This window comes from Giraffa tippelskirchi, chromosome 1, assembly GCF_054371585.1.
Source record: "Giraffa tippelskirchi isolate mGirTip1 chromosome 1, T2T-mGirTip1v1.2.pri, whole genome shotgun sequence".
NCBI lineage: Eukaryota > Metazoa > Chordata > Mammalia > Artiodactyla > Giraffidae > Giraffa > Giraffa tippelskirchi.
This window is the reverse complement of record NC_137275.1, coordinates 169118549-169142705: the sequence shown is the minus strand read 5'-3', so window position 1 is coordinate 169142705 and position 24157 is coordinate 169118549. Positions and strand designations below refer to the sequence as shown.

At 39.7% G+C, this 24157-nt stretch overlaps 1 protein-coding gene across 1 annotated transcript in view; it reads right to left on the bottom strand.

Annotated features, from left to right (window-relative positions):
- RORB (RAR related orphan receptor B) overlaps positions 1-23674 on the bottom strand; it is a 50435-nt gene extending 26761 nt beyond the window's left edge. The window contains exons 1-3 of the mRNA XM_081499189.1: positions 23594-23674; positions 18362-18503; positions 10814-11215 (exon numbers count right to left, since the gene is read on the bottom strand). Of these exons, the coding sequence (XP_081355315.1) occupies positions 10814-11215; positions 18362-18374 (415 nt within the window). The 5' untranslated portion in view covers positions 18375-18503; positions 23594-23674. The remainder of the gene's footprint in view (positions 1-10813; positions 11216-18361; positions 18504-23593) is intronic.
- Positions 23675-24157: the final 483 nt, after the last annotated feature.

The following is a 24157-nucleotide window of genomic DNA, read 5'->3' as shown; positions in this document are numbered from 1 at the left end:
TTCCAGTTGAGCTATTTCAAATCCTGAAAGATGATGCTGTGAAAGTGCTGCACTCAATATGTCAGCAAATTTGGAAAACTCAGCAGTGGCCACAGGACTGGAAAAGGTCAGTTTTCATTCCAATCCCAAAGAAAGGCAATGCCAAAGAATGCTCAAACTACTGCACAATTGCACTCATCTCACACGCTAGTAAAGTAATGCTCAAAATTCTCCAAGCCAGGCTTCAACAGTACGTGAACTGTGAACTTCCAGATGTTCAAGCTGGTTTTAGAAAAGGCAGAGGAACCAGAGATCAAATTGCCAACATCCACTGGATCATTGAAAAAGCAAGAGAGTTCCACAAAAACATCTATTTCTGCTTTATTGACTATGCCAAAGACTTTGACTGTGTGGATCACAATAAACTGGAAAATTCTGAAAGAGATGGGAATACCAGACCATCTGACCTGTCTCTTGAGAAACCTGTGTGCAGGTCAGGAAGCAACAGTTAGAACTGGACATGGAACAACAGACTGGTTTCAAATAGAAAAAGGAGTCCATCACGGCTGTATATTGTCACTCTGCTTATTTAACTTATATGCAGAGTACATCATGAGTAACGCTGGGCTGGAAGAAACACAAGCTGGAATCAAGATTGCTGGGAGAAATATCAATAACCTCAGATATGCAGATGACACCACCCTTATGGCAGAAAGTGAAGAAGAACTAAAGAGCCTCTTGATGAAAGTGAAAGAGGAGAGTGAAAAAGTTGGCTTGAAGCTCAACATTCAGAAAACTAAGATCATGGCATCTGGTCCCGTCACTTCATGGTAAATAGATGGAGAAACAGTGGAAACACTGTCAGACTTTATTTTGGGGGGCTCCAAAATCACTGCAGATGGTGATTGCAGCCATGAAATTAAAAGATGCTTACTCCTTGGAAAGAAGGTTATGACCAACCCAGATAGCATATTGAAAAGCAGAGACATTACTCTGCCAACAAAGGTCTGTCTAGTCAAGGCTATGGTTTTTCCAGTAGTCATGTATGGATGTGAGAGTTGGACGGTGAAGAAAGCTGAGCGCCGAAGAATTGATGCTTTTGAACTGTGGTATTGGAGAAGACTCTTGAGAGTCCCTTGGACTGCAAGAAGATCCAACCAGTCCATCCTAAAGGAGATCAGTCCTGGGTGTTCATTGGAAGGACTGACGTTGAAGCTGAAACTCCAATACTTTGGCCACCTCATGCGAAGAGTTGACTCATTGGAGAAGACCCTAATGCTGGGAAGGATTGGGGGCAGGAGGAGAAGGGGACGACAGAGGATGAGATGGCTGGATGGCATCACCGACTCGATGGACATGGGTTTGGGTAGACTCTGGGAGTTGTTGATGGACAGGGAGGCCTGGCATGCTGCGATTCATGGGGTCGCAAAGAGTCAGACGCGACTGAGCGACTGAACTGAACTGAACTGATGTAGAAAAAAGGCTACATCTGCTTATTTTGATGACAAGTAAGTAAACTGACAAGTAAGGTGACTATTTCTTGTTTATAACTACAATATTATAAAATGAGGACCAGCTTGCAGCTACTAAAATAGTAAGTGACCTTCTGCATCTCTGATTTCAACCACTCAGCGGGTTTTTTCCACCAAAGAGGCTTATTTTAGCTCTCACTAGACATTTCAGCAAATGGCGTGCTCCAAAGGCTACAGTGCCTCAGACACGGATTGCACGGGTGGTTTCATTAGAATCCCACATCCTGGGAGCAGGGAAAGTTGAGTATATCTTTAAAAACTGCTGCTTTCAGTGTTATTACCAAGAGCACCCGTGGCCCAACTGTATCAAGGAGAGAAAGCTGAGGCTCAAAGCTATATATAGTACTAGAGGGAGTTGCATCTGAACTTCCTAATTCTTTCTCTTCCTCCTTTTTTTTTTTTTTCTCATGAGAAAGGATGGTTTCTTCTTTGTGAACTATAGCCTCTATTCATTTTTCTCCATAAGGAATTAAACAAAAAAAAAAAACTTGGAAGTATTCTTCTTAAAATACTATATATCAGCCCCAATCGAAATGATTAATGAATTTTTAATTTATCACTTGCCTTAAGGATCTAGTGAACTGCTCAATTCCCTGTTTAGTTTATACTACTAGTGTGGAAGTGGAATTCTTAGGGGATTTGCTTTGAATTAATGCCAGGCTATCTCTACGGACTTGCTCAAGGCGAGTTTTAAATGCCTGCATTAGATTTTCAGAATATCAAGACTCCTCAGAACCCACACTCTGAGGCAGTAACTCGAATATATTAGAACAATTGGTTTAAAGGTGGAACATTTAACCAAGTGTGCATTTTGTCTTTTTGACAATAGACTCCCAGTTTTATAAGCTTTCTGTCATTAAATAGAACAAGTCGACTGGTTAGGGTGTAACAGACGACAGTGTCAGAGAGGACAATGTTACTTTTAAGGCTTTTCTGATTTTTCTAATCTCTACTGAGAGATGATTATTTTGGGGGCATAAGTAGAAATGTGCTACCAGCATAGAAACATCAATATTAAAGCTTAAAACAGCCATCTAGTTGTGATCCATAACCTCAATAGGAGGAAGGAAAGATTTCAAGTTCTTTAAATTTTTTAAAGAAGAATTTAGGGCCATAAATAACCCATAACTCATTTGTTGGTTCAGTTTCAAGGTCCAATCACTCATTACTCTCTTACCAGTGAATTAGGAAAGCTTCTGGTCTCCTTTTCAAACAAATTCTATGGCCAATTATTATATCAGAGAATGGCATAACTGATTTTTACTTCATGTAGGTCTTAAGCAAAATGCTCTTAAAGTTCTTTAGAAAGATATGTTAAGAAAATATAAGATTATGTTATTACCTATAAAAATGATGAAAACGTGATAAAACACAATTCAATAAAACATGAACACAGAGAAAAACAGTGAAAAAAGGATTAATACTACAAGTAATAATACCTGGGCAAAGACTGCATAAACAGATTAATAAACAAAATGGTTAAAATTTTATCAAATTTCAGGAAGTTCAGGTGAGAGCATTTTAAAAGGAAGAAAACAGAAACTAAAGCAGAAAGAAAAACTGAAAGAATCCATATGGCATTTATATTTAAACAGAGTCTATCCAAAGGGAAAAAAGACCATAAGCAGCAAAACAAATCAACTATCTAAAAGAGTGACCTCTTAATAATTTAATAATAGAAGGCTGTTTTGGAACACAAGTGTTTTGTTTCATTGCAATAGTGCATGTCTAGTTTTAGAGAAATTATACTTCCCTTTCTTCAAACTAGCTAAAAAAAATTAAGAAAGAACTTATTATAAGGACATTATCATTCAAAGTTAAGTTTCATAGTAAAAGACCTTGTTCACAGAACAATCAGAAAAGATCGATTCAATGCCCTAGAAACAGGGAGTTCCAAGGAAGTGTCTTGTTAAGATGGAGGAAGCCAACATGAACCCCTCTAGGCTTTTATTTCATGCTCTCTGGGAAGTCACTTAACATCCTAAAGTCTTAGTTTCTTTGGGCTTGATTTTCCATCCACAGAAAGTTTTGGCAGCAGTGATATTTTCTAAGGGCTGTGTAAAAGCACAGAGACTTGAGTCTGAGGGGCTAAATAGGAATTTCTCTTTGTTTTGACTGGTGAAAGAAAAGTTTTGCAGAGTTATGGAAGATAGGAGTCCAGCTCACAGTCTTAAATGCGTTTGAAGAGACTTAGAACAGGCAAAAACAACATAATCTTGAGCCCATGAAAATCTTTGCCACTCTCTTTTAGAAAGTGCACCTCCCTCTCCACACCACCCAAAGGACACTCAGCAGGTCACAGATAATGGAAACCTAATTATGAAAATTGCCCAAGGCCATCATTAGGATTGACTTTTACTATTTGGATTTTGCTGACATATGGATTGACCGTTAATTTAAACAGAAGCAATCCCTCCCCAGCCTTATCCCCCTTTTGGAAATGTAGCCAATATAATTCTGATCTTTAGGAATAACTAAATCAGAAGACATCTTTGGAGGCAATTATTACATTTTCAAACATTTAATCTAAATTTTTAAAAGTCACTTGATTGCTTAAATAATACATTTCATTCATTGACTAATGTTTTAAAATAAGTATTTTCTAAATAGTCTGGCACCAAATGTTCCTAGAACAAACGTGTCTGAAAACCAAATAGCAGTTCCACAATAGTCTGCATAAACAGGGCTCAGATTTAAAAAGTAAATTTCTTTTTCTCAGTAGCGAGGGTATATTGTCACATATCCTTATCTATAGCTTACATCTAAAATAAAAGTCTTTCCAGCTAGAAACACTTTCAACAGGCTTCCCCACATTTGTAAACATCACAGAAATAAATCCTGTACCGGTTGGGAGAGAGCCTGTTAAGTTGGTTGTATACTATGGTAATGAAAACCAAAGTGTATCAAGCTCCAACAACTCCTACCCATCAGTTGACATTTCTGTGTTCCATAGCTTCTGTGGTATTTTAACCCTTGCCAGTTCTTCCCAAAATAGGTGTTTGAAAATGTGGCCAAAGCAGGACCTATTCACCCCAACAGTGGAAGAGCGATTCAGAGCTATTTCTGAGAGTCAGTGTCAAGCTTGCAATGCTGGGAAGTACTAGGCAACAGTGGGGCTGTTTCAGAGGCTGTCTTATAAGCATAAGCACTCCATCCTTCAATAAGTCAGAGGCAGAACCTCATGAAATCGCCTTTCCTCTTCCTTATTGCAAAATATTTTATGTCTATTATGGCTTTTGAAATTGAGTGTAGAAGATGGAATTGGTTTTCCCATAGCTTCCCAATAGCATTTTTTTTTTTTTTTGATTGGTGGATTTTAAAGTCTTCTTAGGAAGTCCTGAGTCAAAAATTAATTCCAAGCTAGTATCTCCAGGAGAATTCTACTGAGGAAGGTCAGTTTTACACAATTTCAACTCAAAACAGAAAAGGTGATTTACCTAATGTAGTGAATGCTAGCATGCAAGGAAAGCTGTACTGACAGAGGTGTGAGCATGTCATGGCTAATGTGCATACATGTGCTGTGAGTAGATACACAGGTTTATAAGTACTTCAATTAAGCATATAGGTATGTATTGCTTATGATGTAGATCATTTATATATATATATATGAATCACTGCACTGAGCATGATAGGCGAGTGACTACAACACATTACTAGGTGACCTGGGAGATTTTTTTCAGATTATTTAAGGATATCTAGAAAGATATGGATTTGAATAAAAACTTAGGAAAGAACTACAGGCTTCCCAGGTGGTTCAGTGGTAAAAACAATCCACCTGCCAATACAGGAGGAGGAAATGGCAACCCATTCCAGTGTTCTTGCTGGGATAATCCCATGGGCAGAGGAGCCATGTGGGTGATAGTCCGTGAGGTCACAGAGTCGGACACAGAAGAAGCGACAGAGCATGCACAAGGGAAGAATTACAGTGTCCTTTATCCCGGGATGCTCTAAAATAATTCATGACCATTGACTAGTTAATATAGTTGTGACCATGGTAGAGATCCCAGAAATGTGACAAATTGAGTTGCATAGCCCAGCCCCCACACTCACGCAATTTCTTTTTGAGATAGAAGACGGGATTCTGGAAATAAGCAGCCTCTTGTGATGTAGTGCATGGATAGTTTGCTACTCAGAGGTGTCAAGTAAATCCCTCTCAAGTAACCAAGGTCACCTGGGTAGGCCTGGGGCTCAACTAAGAACATATCTTAATTTTTCGTCCCCCTTTTTCTTTCAAGAGGGAGTCAGGGAGGTGATCAGGTTGAAGTGGGCCAGGGAGGACAGGTGGATTTACCCTGGAGCTGTACCCATACAGACGCTTACTCTTTACTTTGATTGTACATAAACTTGGGATGGTTTGGAATTGGTCACCACCCTCTCCTTGGGTAGCTCCTGACTGTCCTTGATGTTGATTTTTTTTTTTTTTCAAGAGCATGGGTGAAGAGAAGAGGCCGGTGCACACTTCTGATGTGACTGTGGTTATTAACTGTATAGTTGACAGGACCATTTCACCCATGGAAACTTCCCATGGAAACTCCCACCCCAGAGAGTTATTTCAGCGTCTTTCAGGATTGCTTAGTTGCCTGTAAGTCCTTTTCTCTCTACTACTGTACCCTTCTCCTTGGGAAGTGGCTGTAACAAAAGGGATATTTGTGCATAGGCCCAGAGCATCCACCAGGAGGTGGGAGAACCATAATCCTTCAAAATCATTTAGTCCATTGGCCTTATTTTTCAGATGAAGAGACTGAGTTCTAGAAAGCTGAACTAATTTTAAACAAGTTCATATGGCTAGCATGTGGAGTCAGGATTTCCTAAACTGCCTGCATAGGACCCGTGTTTGGGTGAGGGTGACGGGAGTCAGATAACAATGGAAGTTCACAAGATGTCTTCCATCAAGGCAAAAAGGGAAGAACTAAAGACACTGGATTTTCATTTCCCTAACCTGCTTGAATGGTTTTCCTCACTGGTTTAGTCACTTTTATTCATTTTTAATGACTTATTAGGCACTTGCTCCTAAATTGAATGCCTATGTGTGTTTGATACAGGTGCCACCAGAAGACATAGAAAATACATAGCTGGAGGTAAACTCTGTTCTCTGTGCCACTTCTGAATGAGCAGTTGAATATGCATAATAGATTTAAGCAGTTATAAAATATTCACCTCAAAAAGCCTATGCCATTGAAAATGCTGCCTTATGACTATAGCACTTGCTTGGTGTTCTTAATAAAGAACAACTGAAACACGATCAAGTTTTATAGAATTTTCCCCAATAAAACAGCACTAGAAATACCTTCCATATGTCTATTTAGCTTTGATAAAAAAAGTAGTACATCACAGGGATTAGATCACCTTTAGGCCAATCCCTTTTTGTAAACTTCTCTGTTAATACTCAGCTTCTGAATAGAAGAATTTGCTAAAAAGAGGTTTATTTCTATTTTTTGATGTTTAAAATTCCAGGTTTCATAAATAGAACACAAAAGGAATAGAAAAGTAAATCTACAGTTAAGATTATATAGGAGGGGTCAATGAATTCACATTTCATTGTCTATCTGGAGAGAAAATTACTCAACAGCAAACTCAGACGATATATGTAAAAGGCAGTCTATACCATTAGCATCGAAGCTAATTTGATGGATTCCCCTCTCCCCCGTTTTTAAAAGCACATTGATTGGCTGTGTGAATTGTCTTGTTGTCTGGTATCTCATAGATATACTGTCAATCATCTTTGAGCTTAAATGAGCTTTCATTAAGGGTATTAGTCCTGTAGAATCTTTCACCTCATCTGAAGGCTGTGGTGAGGGAGCTAAAGCACAACCTTCCACTTTCTTTCTTGGCTTGTTTGCCAGTCTGCCTCTAGAAAGCTTCCTCTCCCCGCCACCAACCACTGCAAAATCTTATTTGTAAAAATAAACACATCCACCATGCCAGCTTGAGATAAAATTCCTGCTAAAACCAGGTAAACCTGATGCCTAATTATTAATTTACAGCTTCCTTTTGCCCTTTTCTTAGCTAGTGAGGGGCTCCCTTTGTTTGATGGGAAGAAACATAGTTAAGAGAGGGTTTTGCTGTTACTCGGACCTGGGTTCACTGGCTTACTCTGCTTTTAACAAGTTTTGTAGCTTTTGAGACTCAATGTTTTCACCTGCAAAATGGATATACAAATACTTATATAACAGGCATAAGAAAATTGTTATAAGCATTAAATATTGCTTGGCACCATGTAGGTGCTCAATAAAAGGTAATTATATAACGCGTAACGACTAGGAATGTTATTAGGTATTAAGGAGATGAATAACTTTATGATATAAATCATATTGATAACAACAATGATGATGATGAGGCTTATGCAGGACAGATACTGTTATAAGGATTTTCAAATATTAACTAATTTAATCCACACACACAGGTTGGGGTTATTCTTGTCTCAGGTTTGCAACTGAGACTCAGCTTAGGTAAACTGACTGAAGGAAAAGCCGCAGCCAGGTTTTGAACTCAGGCAGTCCGACTCAGGCAGAACCAAAGTTCTTAACTACTGTGCTACGTCACTGGTGCCCTCCTGCCCACAGAGACGGTTATGATGCTTTAGTGAAATGAATGGCAGTCTTTTAGATGGTGCAGGAAAGCACTGCGCATCACACTCTTGTGGCTCCGGTAGGTATCTCCATCCGACGTGCGGAGGAGTTTGTGTCCACTAGATGGCGTTGCAGTTTTAACGAAATGGGAACCAAGGCAATGCTTAGGCTTAGGAGCCAGCTAAATTTGAGAGCTCTCGGAGGACAATCTAATTGCATCCCTAAAAGTCTGATGGAAGAAACCTCCAAAATTTACAGCAGATCTAGAGATCTCTAAAGACTAATAGTCTCTTGAAATAAGAAAAATAAATGCTAGTTTATTTTTGGGTCAATGTCTGTGTAGAAAATCTGGATGGATTTGGAGATTCTCTAGTTCAGGCCAGAAGGAAAATGACCTGGGTAGAGTTACCTGAACTTTATGGTTTTTGGCTGCAGTTCTCTTTCTGTAATACCTCCTACTGATCCTAAATCGCAAAGAAACTGTGATTTAGAAATTAAATGACGAAGATTTCTGAATTCTTAGAAGTCTTTCCTTTTTCTGTATGGAACAGAAGACTGCCCAACAATTGTTTCTGTTTCAGTATGTTTTAAACATGTGTTCCAAATCGATAGCAAACTCAGGCACTCAGTATTAAGTAGGATAAAAGCAAAAAATGGTGCTTAGTTCCTTTTCCTTTTAACATGTCCTCTTGGAAAGACTGGGTGACTCTACTTAAACAGAATGTCCTCTATTGACTGACAGTGCAGTTTGTGGACATTAAGCCCAGAGCAAATAGTAGGATAATGGATAAGCACAAGAACTCCAGAATCGGATAGCCTGGGATGGAAGTTGGCTCTATACTTTAGTAATCAAAGGATATGGGCAGGTCATGAGACATCTCTGAGCCTCTGTTTCCTCAACAGTAAAATAGGAATAATAGTTTTACTTGTCTTATAAGATGTTTGTGAAAATGAAGTGTGTGAAGTGCCTGTGACATGGTCCCTGTTTAAGGAGAGAAATCTAATGAATATTTTTGTTATCAACTCTGATGGGCAGTTTTCTACATCCCTCAGCTGTGGATGTTGTTACCAGGGCTTTGCTCACTGCTATAGGCTGAATTGCTGAGAGAGAGAAATAACGTTTCAGGTTTTGTAACTGTGTCACATCACTTCTTCCTCAGCCAGCTGGTAGAAGTAGCCAAGATACATATGGCATGTCCTTCGTTATGTGTTCACATCAACTTTATTTAAAACACTCGTAGGCTTTGGGCTCCTACTCACTGTTTAGACAGAGAAGGTGACTGAACACGTGGTGGATAAGAGAAAACAGCTCAGAGCTACTGAGCGCTTACTGAGTGCCAAACGTGGCTCTGTTTTACATGTATGAACTCGTTGAATTCTTACAACAATGGTGAGATCTATGAGCTAGTACTTTTTGAGAAACAAATAGGATAAGCAAACTGGGATGGAGAAACTTGCTTTCCAGCTCAGATAATAGGCTACAGATCCAGGATTTGAATTCAAGTGGCCTAGTACCTTTTTTTTTTTTTGCCTTTGTTTTTTTGTTTTTTGGCCATGCCGTGTGCAATCTTAGTTCCTCAACCAGGGATTGAACCTGCAGTGGAAGTTCCCCTGCAGTGGAAGAGCAGAGCCTTAATGACTAGACCACCAGGGAAGTCTGCAAGTGGCCTGGTTCTTAACCACTCTTTTCTGCCACCTCTTAGGGAGAGATCTGAGGAGGCCTCAGACTTCTGAGCTCCACACTGCTTTCCCCTGTGCACTGAATGCTGCGAAGAAGCCTGCTACAGCCACTGCCTGTTAGCTCCTCCGGGACACTGTTAACAAGCAGCTCTGTTACCCAGGAGGGTAATGTGTTAAACCTACATCCATATCTTTGTGGCAATTACTGAATAAAATCAACCGATTAGACATTTAACAGACTCCTAAACTTAATAGGGTAAGAGCTGTGAGGAGAGAAGACAGAGCACCTAGGCAGGTGTACTCTTGAACACCACTCCTTAGGAAGGACGCTGCTGAAGCAAGAGGGTAGTGTCGCTCAGGCAGCTGTGCCTGGGGCCTGCCCTGCTCAGTGGGGCTTATTTGTTGCTCTGCTGTAACTACAGTCTTTTTTCTTTTTACACTGAACTCTAGACTTGACTTGGATTCTACCAAGTTTTTCACGTCCTCTTTACATTCCAGATCCAAGGTGGACTATACTCTTTTTATTGCCAGTAATTCGGACTTTATTCTGATGTAAAATTCTTGAATTGAGATCTACAAGAGCCTTAGAGGTCTTCTGGTCTATCCTTCTGCCTCTACACACAAGGAAACTGACGTTTGTCCCCAGTTATCTTAGAGTTGGAGCCCTGTTCATTCACTTTCTTCTACATACTGCTTCTATATCCCTTAGCTATTTCACTTTTAATAGCATCACTTTGAACACTTGCTGAAATTTTGTTTATACCAATAACATTTTTCCTTCAGTGATGAACCCAAATCCAACAGATAGCATCTGTTCTTTACAGATAGCATCTATTTATAATTCCTTCCTTCTTCCTTTGCTTGAAATAAACTTTTATGGGCCTTGGGAACAATGACAGTTATTAGACTATATTTTAAAATCAATTAGTTTTCTCATTAGAAGTCATGAAAGCAAGTAATTCACCTTAGACCTAAGAAAATGATCTTACTAAACAGGACCAAGGCCACTTCAAAGTAGAATTTCCAAAAATGTTCTGGAAGATTTCCACTTACCGATTTCACTCATTGTTATCCCTGGTGCTAACTGCCCGTTGTTGAAAGAGCTATAGGTAAACAGGTTGGGTACGGATGTGAGGTCATAGATAGGTTCTTGCTTTATCTGCTTGATTCCAGTCATGTCAAGTCCTGACTGATCCGGGGACGGCTGGCCAGAATCCACATTGTAATAACCCTCGGACTTGGGCAGGTCAATGACGTGTCCATTGGCATATGTGCCACTGGCCTCATTGTTCAGGTTGCTGAGGCCATTGCTGATACTGCTGCCATACACCCTGGCGAGGGCTTCTGCCTCCCCACTCTGCTGCTGCCGCTGCTCCTGCAGCCGCTGCTGGTGCTTCTGCACCTCAGCATACAGGCTGTCTCTTTGCTTCTTGGACATCCTCCCAAACTTCACAGCTGGTGGGAGACAGAAGTAGAAAACAGCACTTGTGGTTATCTCTCTCATTAACTACCGGGAGTTCAAGAGCTCACGATGACTGTATCCTCAACATAAAATGCACAACGTCCAAGTCCCATAGCCCCTGAGTCCATTGGCTTGCACTCTACATTTGATGAAAGGTTATATTCAGGGGTGTCTGTAATGGTTTATGTGCATAGTGAGAACTAAGTCTAACCTAGGAAGAAGTTTAAATACTCATAGATGTATTTCTCATTGCCATGAAGTTAGAAGGCACATTTCCTTGTTCTTTCTTACTTGTGGGGAAAATAAAATTCACAAAAATCTCAAACTACCACTTAGTATCTATTCAAATGTCAACCAACACTCATCATTAACTTCCCTCCTAAGTGTTAGGATTTCTGGATTGTCAGCTAAGACCCTATTATTTTACTATTTGCTAAATAGCAGGTTGGGTAAGGCCAAGGATGTAGAACAGGGTGAGAAACACAATTTTAAGTAAACCACATCATTTGCCTTCACTTCTCTACATCTGAGTCTCTATTTCTGCTTTGCAAATAAGTATATCTGTATCATTTTTCTACATAGAAGTGTTATTACACAATATTTGCTTTTTTTCTTTCTGACTGACTTCACTCTGTATGACAGTCCCTAGGTCCATCCCTGTCTCTACAAATGGCACAATTTAGTTCCTTTTAATGGCTGAGTAATATTCCATTGTATATACGTACCACATCATCTTTATCTATTCTTTTGTTGATGGAAATTTAGGTTGCTTCCATGTTCTGGCTATTGTAAATACTGCTGCAATTGTAGTATCTCTTTTTAAACCTCTTTCCAAACCTCCTTGCTTTAGATTTCTATACACTCTAGGTGAAATGGGCCTCCCTGGTGGCTCAGCTGGTAAAGAATCTGCTTGCAATGCAGGAGACCCCCGTTCAATTCCTGGGTCGGGAAAATCCCTGGAGAAGGGATGCCTGCTCCAGTATTCTTGGGCTTCCCTGGTGGCTCAGATGGTAAACAATCTGCCTGAAGCGCAGGAGACCTGAGTCTGATCCCTGGGTTGGGAAGATCTCCTTGAGGAGGGCATGGCAAACTACTCCAGTATTCTTGCGTGGAGAATCCCCAAGAACAGAGGAGCCTGAGCAACTAAGCTCACTAGGTGAAACAGATGTTGTAGTGGATTGGCTGCTTTAATAACCCTGATGCTTTTTGCCTATTTGCCTTCTCTTTCTCATACAAATTTGCAATGCCCTTTCATTCTGTGCAGGCATCCTGCGCCACCCCTTTGACTCAGGGTCATGCTCTGGGCCCATGGGATATTGATGTATGTAAGCTTCCCTGGTGGCTCAGGCGGTAAAGAATCTGTCTGCAATGTGGGGAACCTGGGTTTGATCCCTGGTTGGGAAGATCCCCTGGAAGAGGACCTGGCAACCCACTCCAGTATTCTTGCCTGGAGAATCCCCACGGACAAAGGAACCCGGCAGGCTACAGTCCATGGGGTCAGAAGGAGTTGGACACAACTGAGCAACTAAGCATACACACGCACAAACAGAGGGCTTCCCTGGTGGCTCAGTGGTAAAGAATCTGCCTACAATGCATGAGTCACAGGGGACACAAGTTTGATCCCTGGGTCACAAAGATCCTGTGGAGGAGGGCATGGCAATCCACTCCAGTATTCTTGCCTGGAGAATCCCCATAGACAGAGGAGCCTGGCAGCTACAGTCCGTGGGGTTGCAAAGAGTCGGACATGACTGAAACGACTTAGCACGCCTGCATGCACACAATGCAAACAGAGGCTTAAACAGTGCCTTGTGATTGAGTGCCTAAACTAGTCTGCTGGAGGATAAGAGACGTGAAACAGAGCAGAGCCATCTCCGTTAAAGCCAACTACAATTAGAAGGGTTGTAGAACTAACCTGCAGCTGCTAAAAGATGGGGGAATGAACCCAGGCAAGACCCTACATTTGACAATTTTAGGTTCAGAAGGCTGCTGTTAACCACAGACCTCACAATCAAAGCTAGCAGTGTCAAATAAGTACGCTGCCGAGTTCTTTGCCCTGGTAAATGTCTGAAAACTCACTCAATGGTGAATAGTTATGCCTCTTCCAAAAAACTGACTTATCAAGTCACTGAACAACTTAAATATTTTTGAAGAAAAAGCTTAAAGTTCCACTATATTTTGAAATTATCAGGCTTCATCCTAAATCAAGGACTTTGCTGACATAGCTTCAATATTAGTTTAGAATAAATTTTCCATTCATTTCAGAAACACGAATGAGCCAGTTTTCCAGTTTTATGTCCCTTTCTATAGTAAGTGGTGACATATTTGGGAAAAAAAAAGTTACAGCACTTGGCAAAATAAACTTACTGAACTTTCCTGATAAATAAAAAATTCCTTCTCACTATTTGTAAATACATTTATTGTATCCATAGGCTTATTTTTAGCAAAGCCTATATTACTATTATATTTTCAAGCAGTAGCATTCTTCTTTCCACTATCCATTAATCAGTACAGCACGTGTTTTAAGTGTTTGCCCTTCTCAAATTTGAATTATTCTGTTAATGAGATTCACTTGAGTATGGAAGCAGCCTCTTGTTAAACTGCTAGCTCTCAAAGAAACTAGCACAGTTCTGTATACATTGCAAGTGCTTCATAAATATTCAACAATGATAGTATTTGCTTGTGATGTGCTCTTCAACTTGATTTTGGTCCCACACTAGCAAAGAACAACTTTACTCAAATGTATTGGAAAGTTTTTCAGGTCTATTTGAAATGGTAGGGTAGGAAATGGAATGTAAGTTTTTGGAGTAATTATAAAACAAAGTTGCAAGCTCTGGGAGATAGTGAAGGACAGGGAAGACTAGTGTGCTGCAGCCCATGGGGTTGCAAAGAGTCGGACACAACTTAGCGACTGAACAACAACAATGATAAAACAAAGACGCTGCTTCTTCAAAGATTGCTGCTTCCTACCACACAACTAGACACAAGTTTTTTTTGTTTCAAGAGGAATTCAGTTGTTGAACTATCATCTATGACTTTCCATAGTCATTTTTAAAATTATTTTATCTTTGGCTGTAAAGTTCTTTATGTTTATATCGCACTACTTATCAAGGAAACTGGTCTTAATTTAACGTTCAAATGTCAAGGATATGCCTTTTTTATAGTGCTTTAATATTTGTAGAAATAATCCAATTCCGTCTACCTAAAGCTAGTTATAATTTTGAAATATTCTTTCTCATCCTCCTCAGGTTCTACTCCAATAGAGCGTCCTGTGATGATGGAGCATTCCCTGTGCTTTTGAGTGTGGTAGTCACAAGGCACATGTGGCTTTTGAGCACTTGAAATATAGCTAGTATGATTAAAGAACTGAGTTTTGAATTTTATTTAATTTTTAAAAAATTCATCTGAAAAAATTTTTAATTGGAGGATAATTGCTTTACAATGAATGTCGTGTTGGTTTCTGCCATATAACAATGTGACTCAGCCATAATTATGTATATGTTCCCTCCTTCTTGAACCTCCCTCCCTCCCTTCACCCCATTTCACCCCCTAGGTTGTCACAGAGTACTGGGTTGAGCTCCCTGTGTTATACAACAACTTCCCAGTAGCTATCTGTTTTACATATGGTAATATACATGTTTCAATGCTACTCTCGCAGTTCGTCCCACTGCTCCTTCCCCTGCTGTGTCCACAAGTCTAAATTTTATTTAATTTTAACAAATCTAAATTTAAATAGTGACATGCGGATGCCATATTGGACAATGCCATGCTGGATAAGAAGAAGCCAAACCTGTGACATCTGCCCCTGTAGGCAGCTTTCATGTTTTCATAGAGACATGCCCTTTGGAGGACACATACTTAATTATTGCAAAGTAATTACCATGTTTTCCCATTGGGGTGCAGTTTCTTCCTACTGATACAAAACCTTTTTCTGTTTATTTGTTTTAAAGTAGCACTAATACAACTGGAAATAGTTTACACTGAAGATTCCTGTAGCTAACATTTGTGAAGGGTCCATGTAAAAAAAGAAACAAATATAATGATGGAGAACATTCACTGGGTATATACATGCCATCACTTCACACACACATGTACATGCAATACCTTCACCCTTTAATACACATAAACACTTTTGTGTTTGCCAAGTGGATTTGACTTTTGATTCTTTGCCAATGCTAAATTTGAGCAAATTTGATACTGCTGAGTTTGTCTTCTACTCATATACCTGCTGTGGCTAATCCACCACTGTAGAAGCTGAAATTCAGGAGAGAATGAAAGTCCAGTGGAGTCAACAGTTCTATCAAGCTGTCTACTAGTAGCCATGTTGTTTCAGTGACCAGCTATGGTGAAGTAAATATTCTTGGAGACAGGCATAACTTATAGAGAGCAAATGCAAAAACATCAAAATGAAGAGGCCACTTTATGTCTGAGGGAAGCTGAATGGGGTGTTATGTAGAAAGAAGTTAGATGTGCGACAAGTTACTGTGGCTGCTGGTACTACTGCTAAAGCACTTTGAAAACGCTTGCTTCATCTGCAGAAGGTAGCTATAATAAATTAGTGGCAGGAGACATTCCACCTCTCATTCTTGAGCCCTTATAGACATGGCTAATCAACCATAACCTCAGGACTTTGTAATCCTTTGATACCACATAGTAGGCATTACTAATCAATAGGAGATAAACCCTATTTAGCTTCCCAGGTATTGAACTTGACACACGTGTGTGTGCTAAGTCATGTCCGACTCTGCAATCCCCTGAACTGTAGCCTTCCAGGCTCCTCTGTCCATAGGCTTTTCCAGGCAAGAAATACTGAAATTTCTGCCATCTCCTACTCCAGGGGGCCTTCCTGACCCAGGGATCAAACCCATGTCTCCTGTGTCTCCTGCACTAGCAGGCTGATTCTTTACCACTGTGCCACCTGGGAAGTCCATTCCCAAGTATTAGTGTGACTTACTTAGTTTATAAAGTACCCTTTATATTCAAGGCTTATAACAAATTTCCTCTATACAAATGATAAAGAAGAATTTGTTTTCCCTTAGAATCATTTTTTCCTTCTGTTGTACTTCCTTCTCCTCATTCCTAACCACTTCTGTCACCCCTTAGAATTTCTTCTCATCATCAGTTTGACATAAGACATGTTTAGGAGGCAATTTGGAAGATGTTCCTGGAAGCCTCAGGATTGTTTCTAGACTTAAAATCAAGAAGGATCATTATTCTTAATCCTCAGCATCCTTAGGTACTGTATTGCTTTTACTTGTGTAGAAGTTTATGCTGCAGTAAATTTCTTCCCCCTTGAGAAGGAATTGTGGCTCTATCCATAAACAATCCTTCCCCTACCAATATATTTCTTTTATGTTGTGAGATTCAGATAATCTCTTAGATTTTGTAGGCTGATGTCGCTAAATCTGCCTTGGACCAAATACCCATCCCTTGCCCATGATTCTGCTCACCAGCCCACACCAATGTGATCTCTCATTCCAAATACATACTTCCTTTTATTGTGGGAAGAAGCACCATTTCTTAGTGGGTTAGTCTCTCTGTATAATTGTTAATGGAGCTTTTCAGATACTGTCAATTATTATGCTACCTCCAAATTATAAAAATGAACTACAAAATCAACTCAAATTCCCACAGAATTTCACTAAATAAATTCTGAAAATCACTTAACCCCTACCTTACACTTTCTTCACTTTAGTAATGCATCAGTACATAGGGCTACAAATTTACCCTAAAGAGTAAATGTATGTGATTGGCAAATTTAGAAAAACAGACAAAAAGATCAGCTAACAGAAAAGTTTTGGAAACTTAATCTCTGTAGCTCTAGAAGCTACCTATAAACTGAGGGGCTCAAGATCAGATTCTTTTTATTTTTTGAGTCAAATATATCTTATCGGTGTACTTTTGTGCAAGACAAATTCAAGTGAGCTGCAAATTAGAGTAATGGTAAGAAAAATTCAAGATGCAACTATCTGGAGAATGCAAGCTAAGAAATAAACAGTGTATATGTTTAGATATCTTCTAAGCAGAGCCAAATTTATCCAAATGACTAAAAGGCCTGAATTTATTTAATAGCTTATAAAATCCCTTTATATTAAGAGACAGAGAAGGCAATTAGCTAAATTTCTTTAAAATCTAGAAATATTTCTTTTTGTTTTTTTGGTCCATACTACCTTGAACTTCATTAGAGGGAGTGTGAACAGAGATCCAGAAACCACAATGATTCACATAAAGAGAATAAGTATCAGGGACTTTGTCTGTGTCTCAGGCTCTACATAAAAAATATTTTCATGATTCATTCAGCAAACACTTAGGTGCCTGCTTTTAACCAGATCCTGAGGATTCAGTGGGAACTAGACAGAAATGACCCCAGGACTCAGGGCTGTTCATAATCCAATATAGGAGTGCTATGGCCAGTGTCAGTGTGGAAAGAATTTGTTTAGCTGAATACTTAAAAATGGAAGCAAAGCTAGATGAAATTCTTTGTGTGAACTTATTTGTCCTCTTTCATTAATTTAAGAAGATGCCAAGCCACCCATCTGGGTTGGGTGTGATGGTAAAGTGCACATTTGAGTCTATTCTGAGAAGGACACCATCTACACAACCCTTCTAAGACATGGAGTTCTGCTACAGCCTCTGCTATCTTCATCTGAATAGGCCACATTCATTAATGGAGCTTTCGGGCTTCCTATAGAAGCAAGTATTGTTCCTTAGCAACTCCACATAATAAGCAACTTGTGCACTAGTCGGATTTACCCAAGTGGTCCAGGTCTGCCTGGAGCTTTCCAGTTTTAGCTCAGAAAATCTCACATCCCGGGAAATCCCTCATCCACCGAGAAACCTGGACAAGTGGTCACCTTTCACTCTATGTGGCTTTCACCTAATCTAGTTAGCACAGGTTGCTTGGTGAGATACAGGAAATTCTTTCCTTTCTTCCTGTTTCATAGGCAAAATTATATATTTGCATGCTCTTACTTTTCCTCTTTTCTACATTCCTCTTACTTTTTTCCACTGCCAGCATGTAGCTTTCTTTACTTTGGATTCCCAATTCTCTTTGTCTAGAATTCTTCCAACACTTTAAACAGATTCCAGTAAAGCATCCATTTGAAAGCCTTTAAGTAAGAAATAGGAAGGCAACGCCTTACCATCTCTTGACATTCCTAGGGCAAGACACTTCTGCAGTCGGCAGTGTTGGCAACGGTTTCTGTTGGTTCTGTCAATTAAACAGTTTCTCTGCCTCGGGCAGGAGTAAGAGGCATTGTTCTGCTGGCTCCTCCTAAAGAATCCCTAGAGGGAGAGAGAGAATAGGAGGGAGGTAGATTTATGAGAAGGGACTATTAACATATACTACAGTGAAAGTAACTGACTTCAATTTTTAAAACTCTGGCTACCTCTCCTTGGATAGCTTACAGACATTTCTATTGGAGAAAACTTGGACTCTCTGCCAAGATATGAAGGTATCATTCATTCATTCATTAATATTTACTAAAGATGTTTTTGCTGTTCTGTGTGAAGTAAAACAGAGCAGAGATTCTGCTTCCAGAGAGCAGTGGGAAAAGAGTGGCAGAGGAGAGTGTCACATGTTGGGGATAATGCATGCATGCTCAGTTGTGCTTGACTCTGTGATTCTACGGAACGTAGCCCACCAGGCTCCTCTGTTCATGGGATTCTTCAAGGCAAGAATACTGGAGTGGGTTGCCATGCCCTCCTTCAGGGGATCTTCCCGACTCAGGAATCGAACACGTGTCTCTTAGTCTCCTGCATTGGCAGGCAGGTTCTTTACCACTAGCACCACCTGGGACAATAATACAGGCTTATGTCAAGGCTGTGTGAGTGAGGAACTTGGGGTACTGAGGAGTGTGGGTTCAACAGGTGCCACTATCTTCCTAGTTTTTCAGATGCATTTTCATCCATTTGGAAATTTTTGTATTTGGCCAGAATGTATCTGGAAGGTTGTATTTCTAACCGATGATGTACCTTAGAGTGAATCACATCTTTTGAATAAAGGAAACATGGTTTATAAACTGCCAATTAAAAAAATAAACAATAAGTAAAAGCTGAATGAATGCCCTCTGCTTGATCTTGTTACTGAGTCTAAGCTCTCTCTGCTTGCAGCAAGATAGGCCAATAAACCCAGGAGACGAGGTGTTGAGGCAAGGAATACAACTTTATTTGGAAAGCCAGCTAACAGAGAAGATGGCAGAGTAGCATCTCGAAATAACCACCTTTTGGCCTGGATGCCAGGTTCTTTTATGGATCAGAGATGGGGGGAGGTGAGGAAACAAAGTAAGAAGACCATTTAATTCTTGCAACTATCTCTTAATTCTTGCAACTATCTCTTAGAATGGCAAGTCTCAGACAGGCAGATGTGTTAGTTTCACTTCCTTACAGTCACTTCTTGGGTGGTGTAAAATGGAATATCTCCTGTCATATCAGTAAACAGACATGCCACAGCTATCTGTGATTCTGGTCCCCCAAATGTGAATTTCTGGGCCAAGCCACATTGGGGGCCATTTCCCACACAAAGAACTCAAGACTATCCCAGTCCTTCACAGGCAGGCAGGGTCAGGCTATCTTCCTGTGAGTCAAACAAAGGCACCCTAGCCTAAGGGTGGGGGGTGTTGGTGAGGAGGGCATGTCTCCCCGAGGCAGGCCATTATGTATGCCTCTAATAACAAAAGGGGCAAAATAAACGCTAAAGCCACAGAAGTAGATCCAGTATGGAGTCAAAATTAACCCATTCCGGTTACTGTCTCAGACTATAGTGATATAGAAGGACTCAAGCAAGGAAGTTTAGGTCTTTCTGGTGCAAAATGAACTGCCTTGGACCATACATCACCCTTATAAATAAATCCACAGCTGAGTTTATTGTTTTTTCTTTTTTTCTAATTCTTTGGCCACAACCCACATTAGTTATCTTAGCAAAAATCCTAAATAAGCATTTTCTCCAGAGATATGAAAGTTTCCTTCACCCTTTCATTCACCTATTTAATGTTTTCCTCATCACTCCTTGCTCTTGAATTGCAAAACAGCAAAGGTTCAAAGGGCTACAAATAGATTTACCAAGAGAAATGTTAGGAAAGGATAACCCATAGTATAGTCTCTTGGAAGCAGGAAGCCTAAAAAGGGTTCTAGGAGGAGGTTCTAGGAGGGCTGCCCAATGCCCATGATGCCCATCTTGCTGAGAGGTCTGGAAGTGGACACCTGACTTCTGTCAAACAGCTTCCACATTTCCTCAACTATCAATGGGAGGATAGAGCAGGGCTGGGACTAGGGTGAGGCTGGTGAGGCAACCGTCTTGGTCACATATTTAAGGGTTGCCAAAAGATGTGGCACTCAGGATAAATATTTTAACACTGATTTTAAATGTTAAAAATCAACATTAATGCAAACCCCTCAAAAATTTAAATAAAAGCAGAATTTAAATTATCGATTTTCCTTTTGTCTTGGGCTTCCATATGGCTTGGCAAAGCACTGCAACAGAGAGCTTGGCCAATCTTGTGAAAAACTCAGAAAATGAAGCCTGGCCAAGTATCTCCTCTCCAAGGTTTTGGGTTTATAAGCCCCAAGCCATTCAACAACAAGGACTAATTTTGCCCCCACAGTTCCAAGTGTATTATTTATTTAATGGACCAGTGGTGGCAAAATAAGATATCCAACTGTCCGGTTTGAAAGAATTCACAGAGCCCTTAAACAAGAGATCACATCCAAGCCCCCAGGGATTGAAATGATGTACTTCATCTACCGTGAAAGCTGTCAGAAAGCATAACCTCAGTCCATTGGTCCTGATTAAAGATGACTTGGAATTTACATTTTACAAAAAAATTGTGCAGTTTTTATATGTGGATACTCTAAGTGCCACTTAGCAAAGGAGTTGACAGAAAAGACTTTTTGAAGTCACAGCTACAGCCCTAATTTAAGGCCAATTTGACATTAATTGTAAGGCATTTCTTGCTTATCTGTTGCTCATTATTGCAAATGAGGTTTTTGGCATGAAAAGGAGATTTCGTTTTAAATTTTTATTGAATGAAAAGGAATCTGAACAAGTGCACACGCTGAAATGATGTTTTTTAATGTGGGTTGTTTATGTTGACCCAAAAACAGGATTATGAAAATTCAGAGGTTGATACTAAATGTGCTGACATTGATATCTTATTCTGAGCACAATTTCTTGAATTTGCTATTTGGAGAAAAATGTAGCATATTTACAAATGTGGGTTTTTCCATGAAATTAAAAAATTGTGTGATGTACAATATCATTTTGACTAAAACCTCAGAATATGCTTCAAAATAACAACAAAAGTTCTTTGATTGTGGGTTCCTTCTTTAAATAGAAAAGATGACAGGAACCTAAACACTCATTCTTGGCTATTGACCTGTTGGAATATATTTGTTAAGTAGTTCAATAGTTTAAAAATTACTGCTTAAAACTGTTTAGCTCCTTAACAAGACCACAGATTCATATTTTGAAATCAGACATTTTCTAAATCCAGCTGTATACAATGAAAAAAAAAACATTCCCACTTTGACAGTGGTCTAAAATCACCATCACCATGATGATGGTGTTAGTCATTCAGTTCTGTCTGACTCTTTGCGACCCCATAGACTGTGTCCTGTCAGGCTCCTCTGTTAATGGAATTCTCCATGCAAGAATACTGGACTGGGTTGCCATTCTCTTCTCTAGGGAATGTTCCCAACCCAGGGATTGAACCTGGGTCTCCGGTATTGCAGGCAGATTCTTTACCATCTGAGTCATGAGGGAAGTCCCTTTTTTTTCCATGGATAGTGTATAAACTAGACCAGACCTCTTAAAATTGTATAATAAACCAACACAGTGGGAGTGATTTCACTGGAGAGGGATCTGATTCCCAAATTATTCCTTTTTACGAAAAAAAATTGTCTATCTGCCTGGAGGAAGTAATAACTTATTCTAAGAGAGTAAAAAAATTGCTGATCTGTAATTTTGCTTTACTGTTTCGTGAGATAAGTTGAGGCACATTAAGGTGGATAACATGCAATTCTGAATTATAGGTCTGCAGAAGAAGAGAATACAAGGCACATCTCACGATGTTCAAACATGGATTATTGCTTATCACCTCTAAAGCAGGTTGGTATGTTGCTGGGTTAGTACATTTGTGTTATTCTTCCCCCTCTGCATTCCCTCTCCTGACTTAATTCTCATTTATTCCTTTTTGTTCCCTTCCCTCCAGTTTCAATTCCAAGAATCATACTTCTTCGAGACTGTTATAAAGATACTGCCAACTTTTCGCATAGCATGACTATCTAAGTTTCAGTACGTTTTGTTTCATTTATATCTGAACATCTTATAAGATTAAGTGTGGTTCTTAGAATCTGTGATTGTGCCACATCTCCTTCATTCTACTGACCTTAAATTAATGATTCATTCAGCTTGCATCTTTGATCAAAAATATAATTGCTTTTGCCAATAACTTTGCTGGTCTATCAATTTCCCCTCCTGGACTATAGCTTCATTTCATGTGTTCTGGTTACACAGTGCCCTTTAAAATTAGTTGCAGAACTGTTTTCATTTTCCCCTTGATATTTAGTCTCTCATCTTCCCTACCTTTTAAGAATTGAATTTAAACATTTACTCTTAAATTTCAAATTTCTCTTATTTTGGATTAGTCTATGTTAACTGCTATTCCTCCAGTTTTAAGATTTTAAAAATCAACTTGCTTATAGGAATTGGATGAATTAGTTGGATTTGTCGTGCAGGGGAACAATGGACTGAGAATGAAAAAAAAAACCCATTTGTTCATGTTCTCTCATTAACTAGATCAGTGATATTGGCCATATGACATAATCTTGTTAATAACTCAGGACCTCTTTGATGAAATTGAGGCAGATTATTTTTAACTGACAAGAGGTTATCTGCTCCACTTTTAACATTTCATACTTCCAGTTTTTTTTTCTGAAATACGAGAATAAAGGATAGTCACAAGCATATTGCAAATGTTACCTTGACTGCTTTCTCAAGCAAATAAATACAGGCCCATTAACTTATAATCTTTATTTTAAACTTTAATGTTGACATAAATATGCTGGAGTTTACTGGACACAAGACTGTTAATACAGCACATCAGTATTTATATTTCGGTAAATGTGAATAACTGAGGCTTTTAAATAGCAATCCATTTCTAAGCAGCTCCTGATGAGTTAGACAATGACAAAAAGGTGAAAGGCCAAATAACAAAAAATCAACCCACCCACCACCAAGCAAGAATTCCTGAGTGTCAGCAGCAGGATAAGAATCCCTTAGCAGGCCTTTCAAAAGTTGTCACCTCTTGCATTGTGAAGCACACAGATGCCTGAGGCCAACAAAGACGCTGTCAGCTGTGCCTTGTTAATGCCCGTACCTTGCAGCCTTCACACGTGATGACTCCGTAGTGGATCCCAGAGGACTTATCGCCACAAATTTTGCATGGTATCACTTCAATTTGTGCTGAAAGGGGAAAACAGACAGTTTTGAGCTTACAGAGTTGTCTTCCTGTCACCCTCCCACCTCCCTCCTCACTTCTCCTGCCATGACTCAGTGTTGAAGACTCAGGGTTTGGGGGTGGGGCTGTAGGGTCACCTGTTCTATCTGAATGGCTTCCCTAAGCTTCTTCTAAGTAACCTGGTGGTGGTCAGTCCCTCAGTCGTATCTGACTCTGCAACCTCATGGACTGTAGCCTGCCAGGCTCCTCTGTCCACGGGATTCTCCAGGTAAGAATACTTAAGTGGGTTGCTATTTCCTCCTCCAGGGGATCTTCCCGACTCATGGATCTAACCTGTGTCTACTGCATCTCCTGTATGTGACAGAGGGATTCTCTATCACCGAGGCACCTGGGAATCCCTTTCTAAATAAAGGGCATCCATTTACCATTGTTTGTTTTGTTTTCCTTAACCTAGAAAATGTAACCAGGGACTAGAAGTTTTCT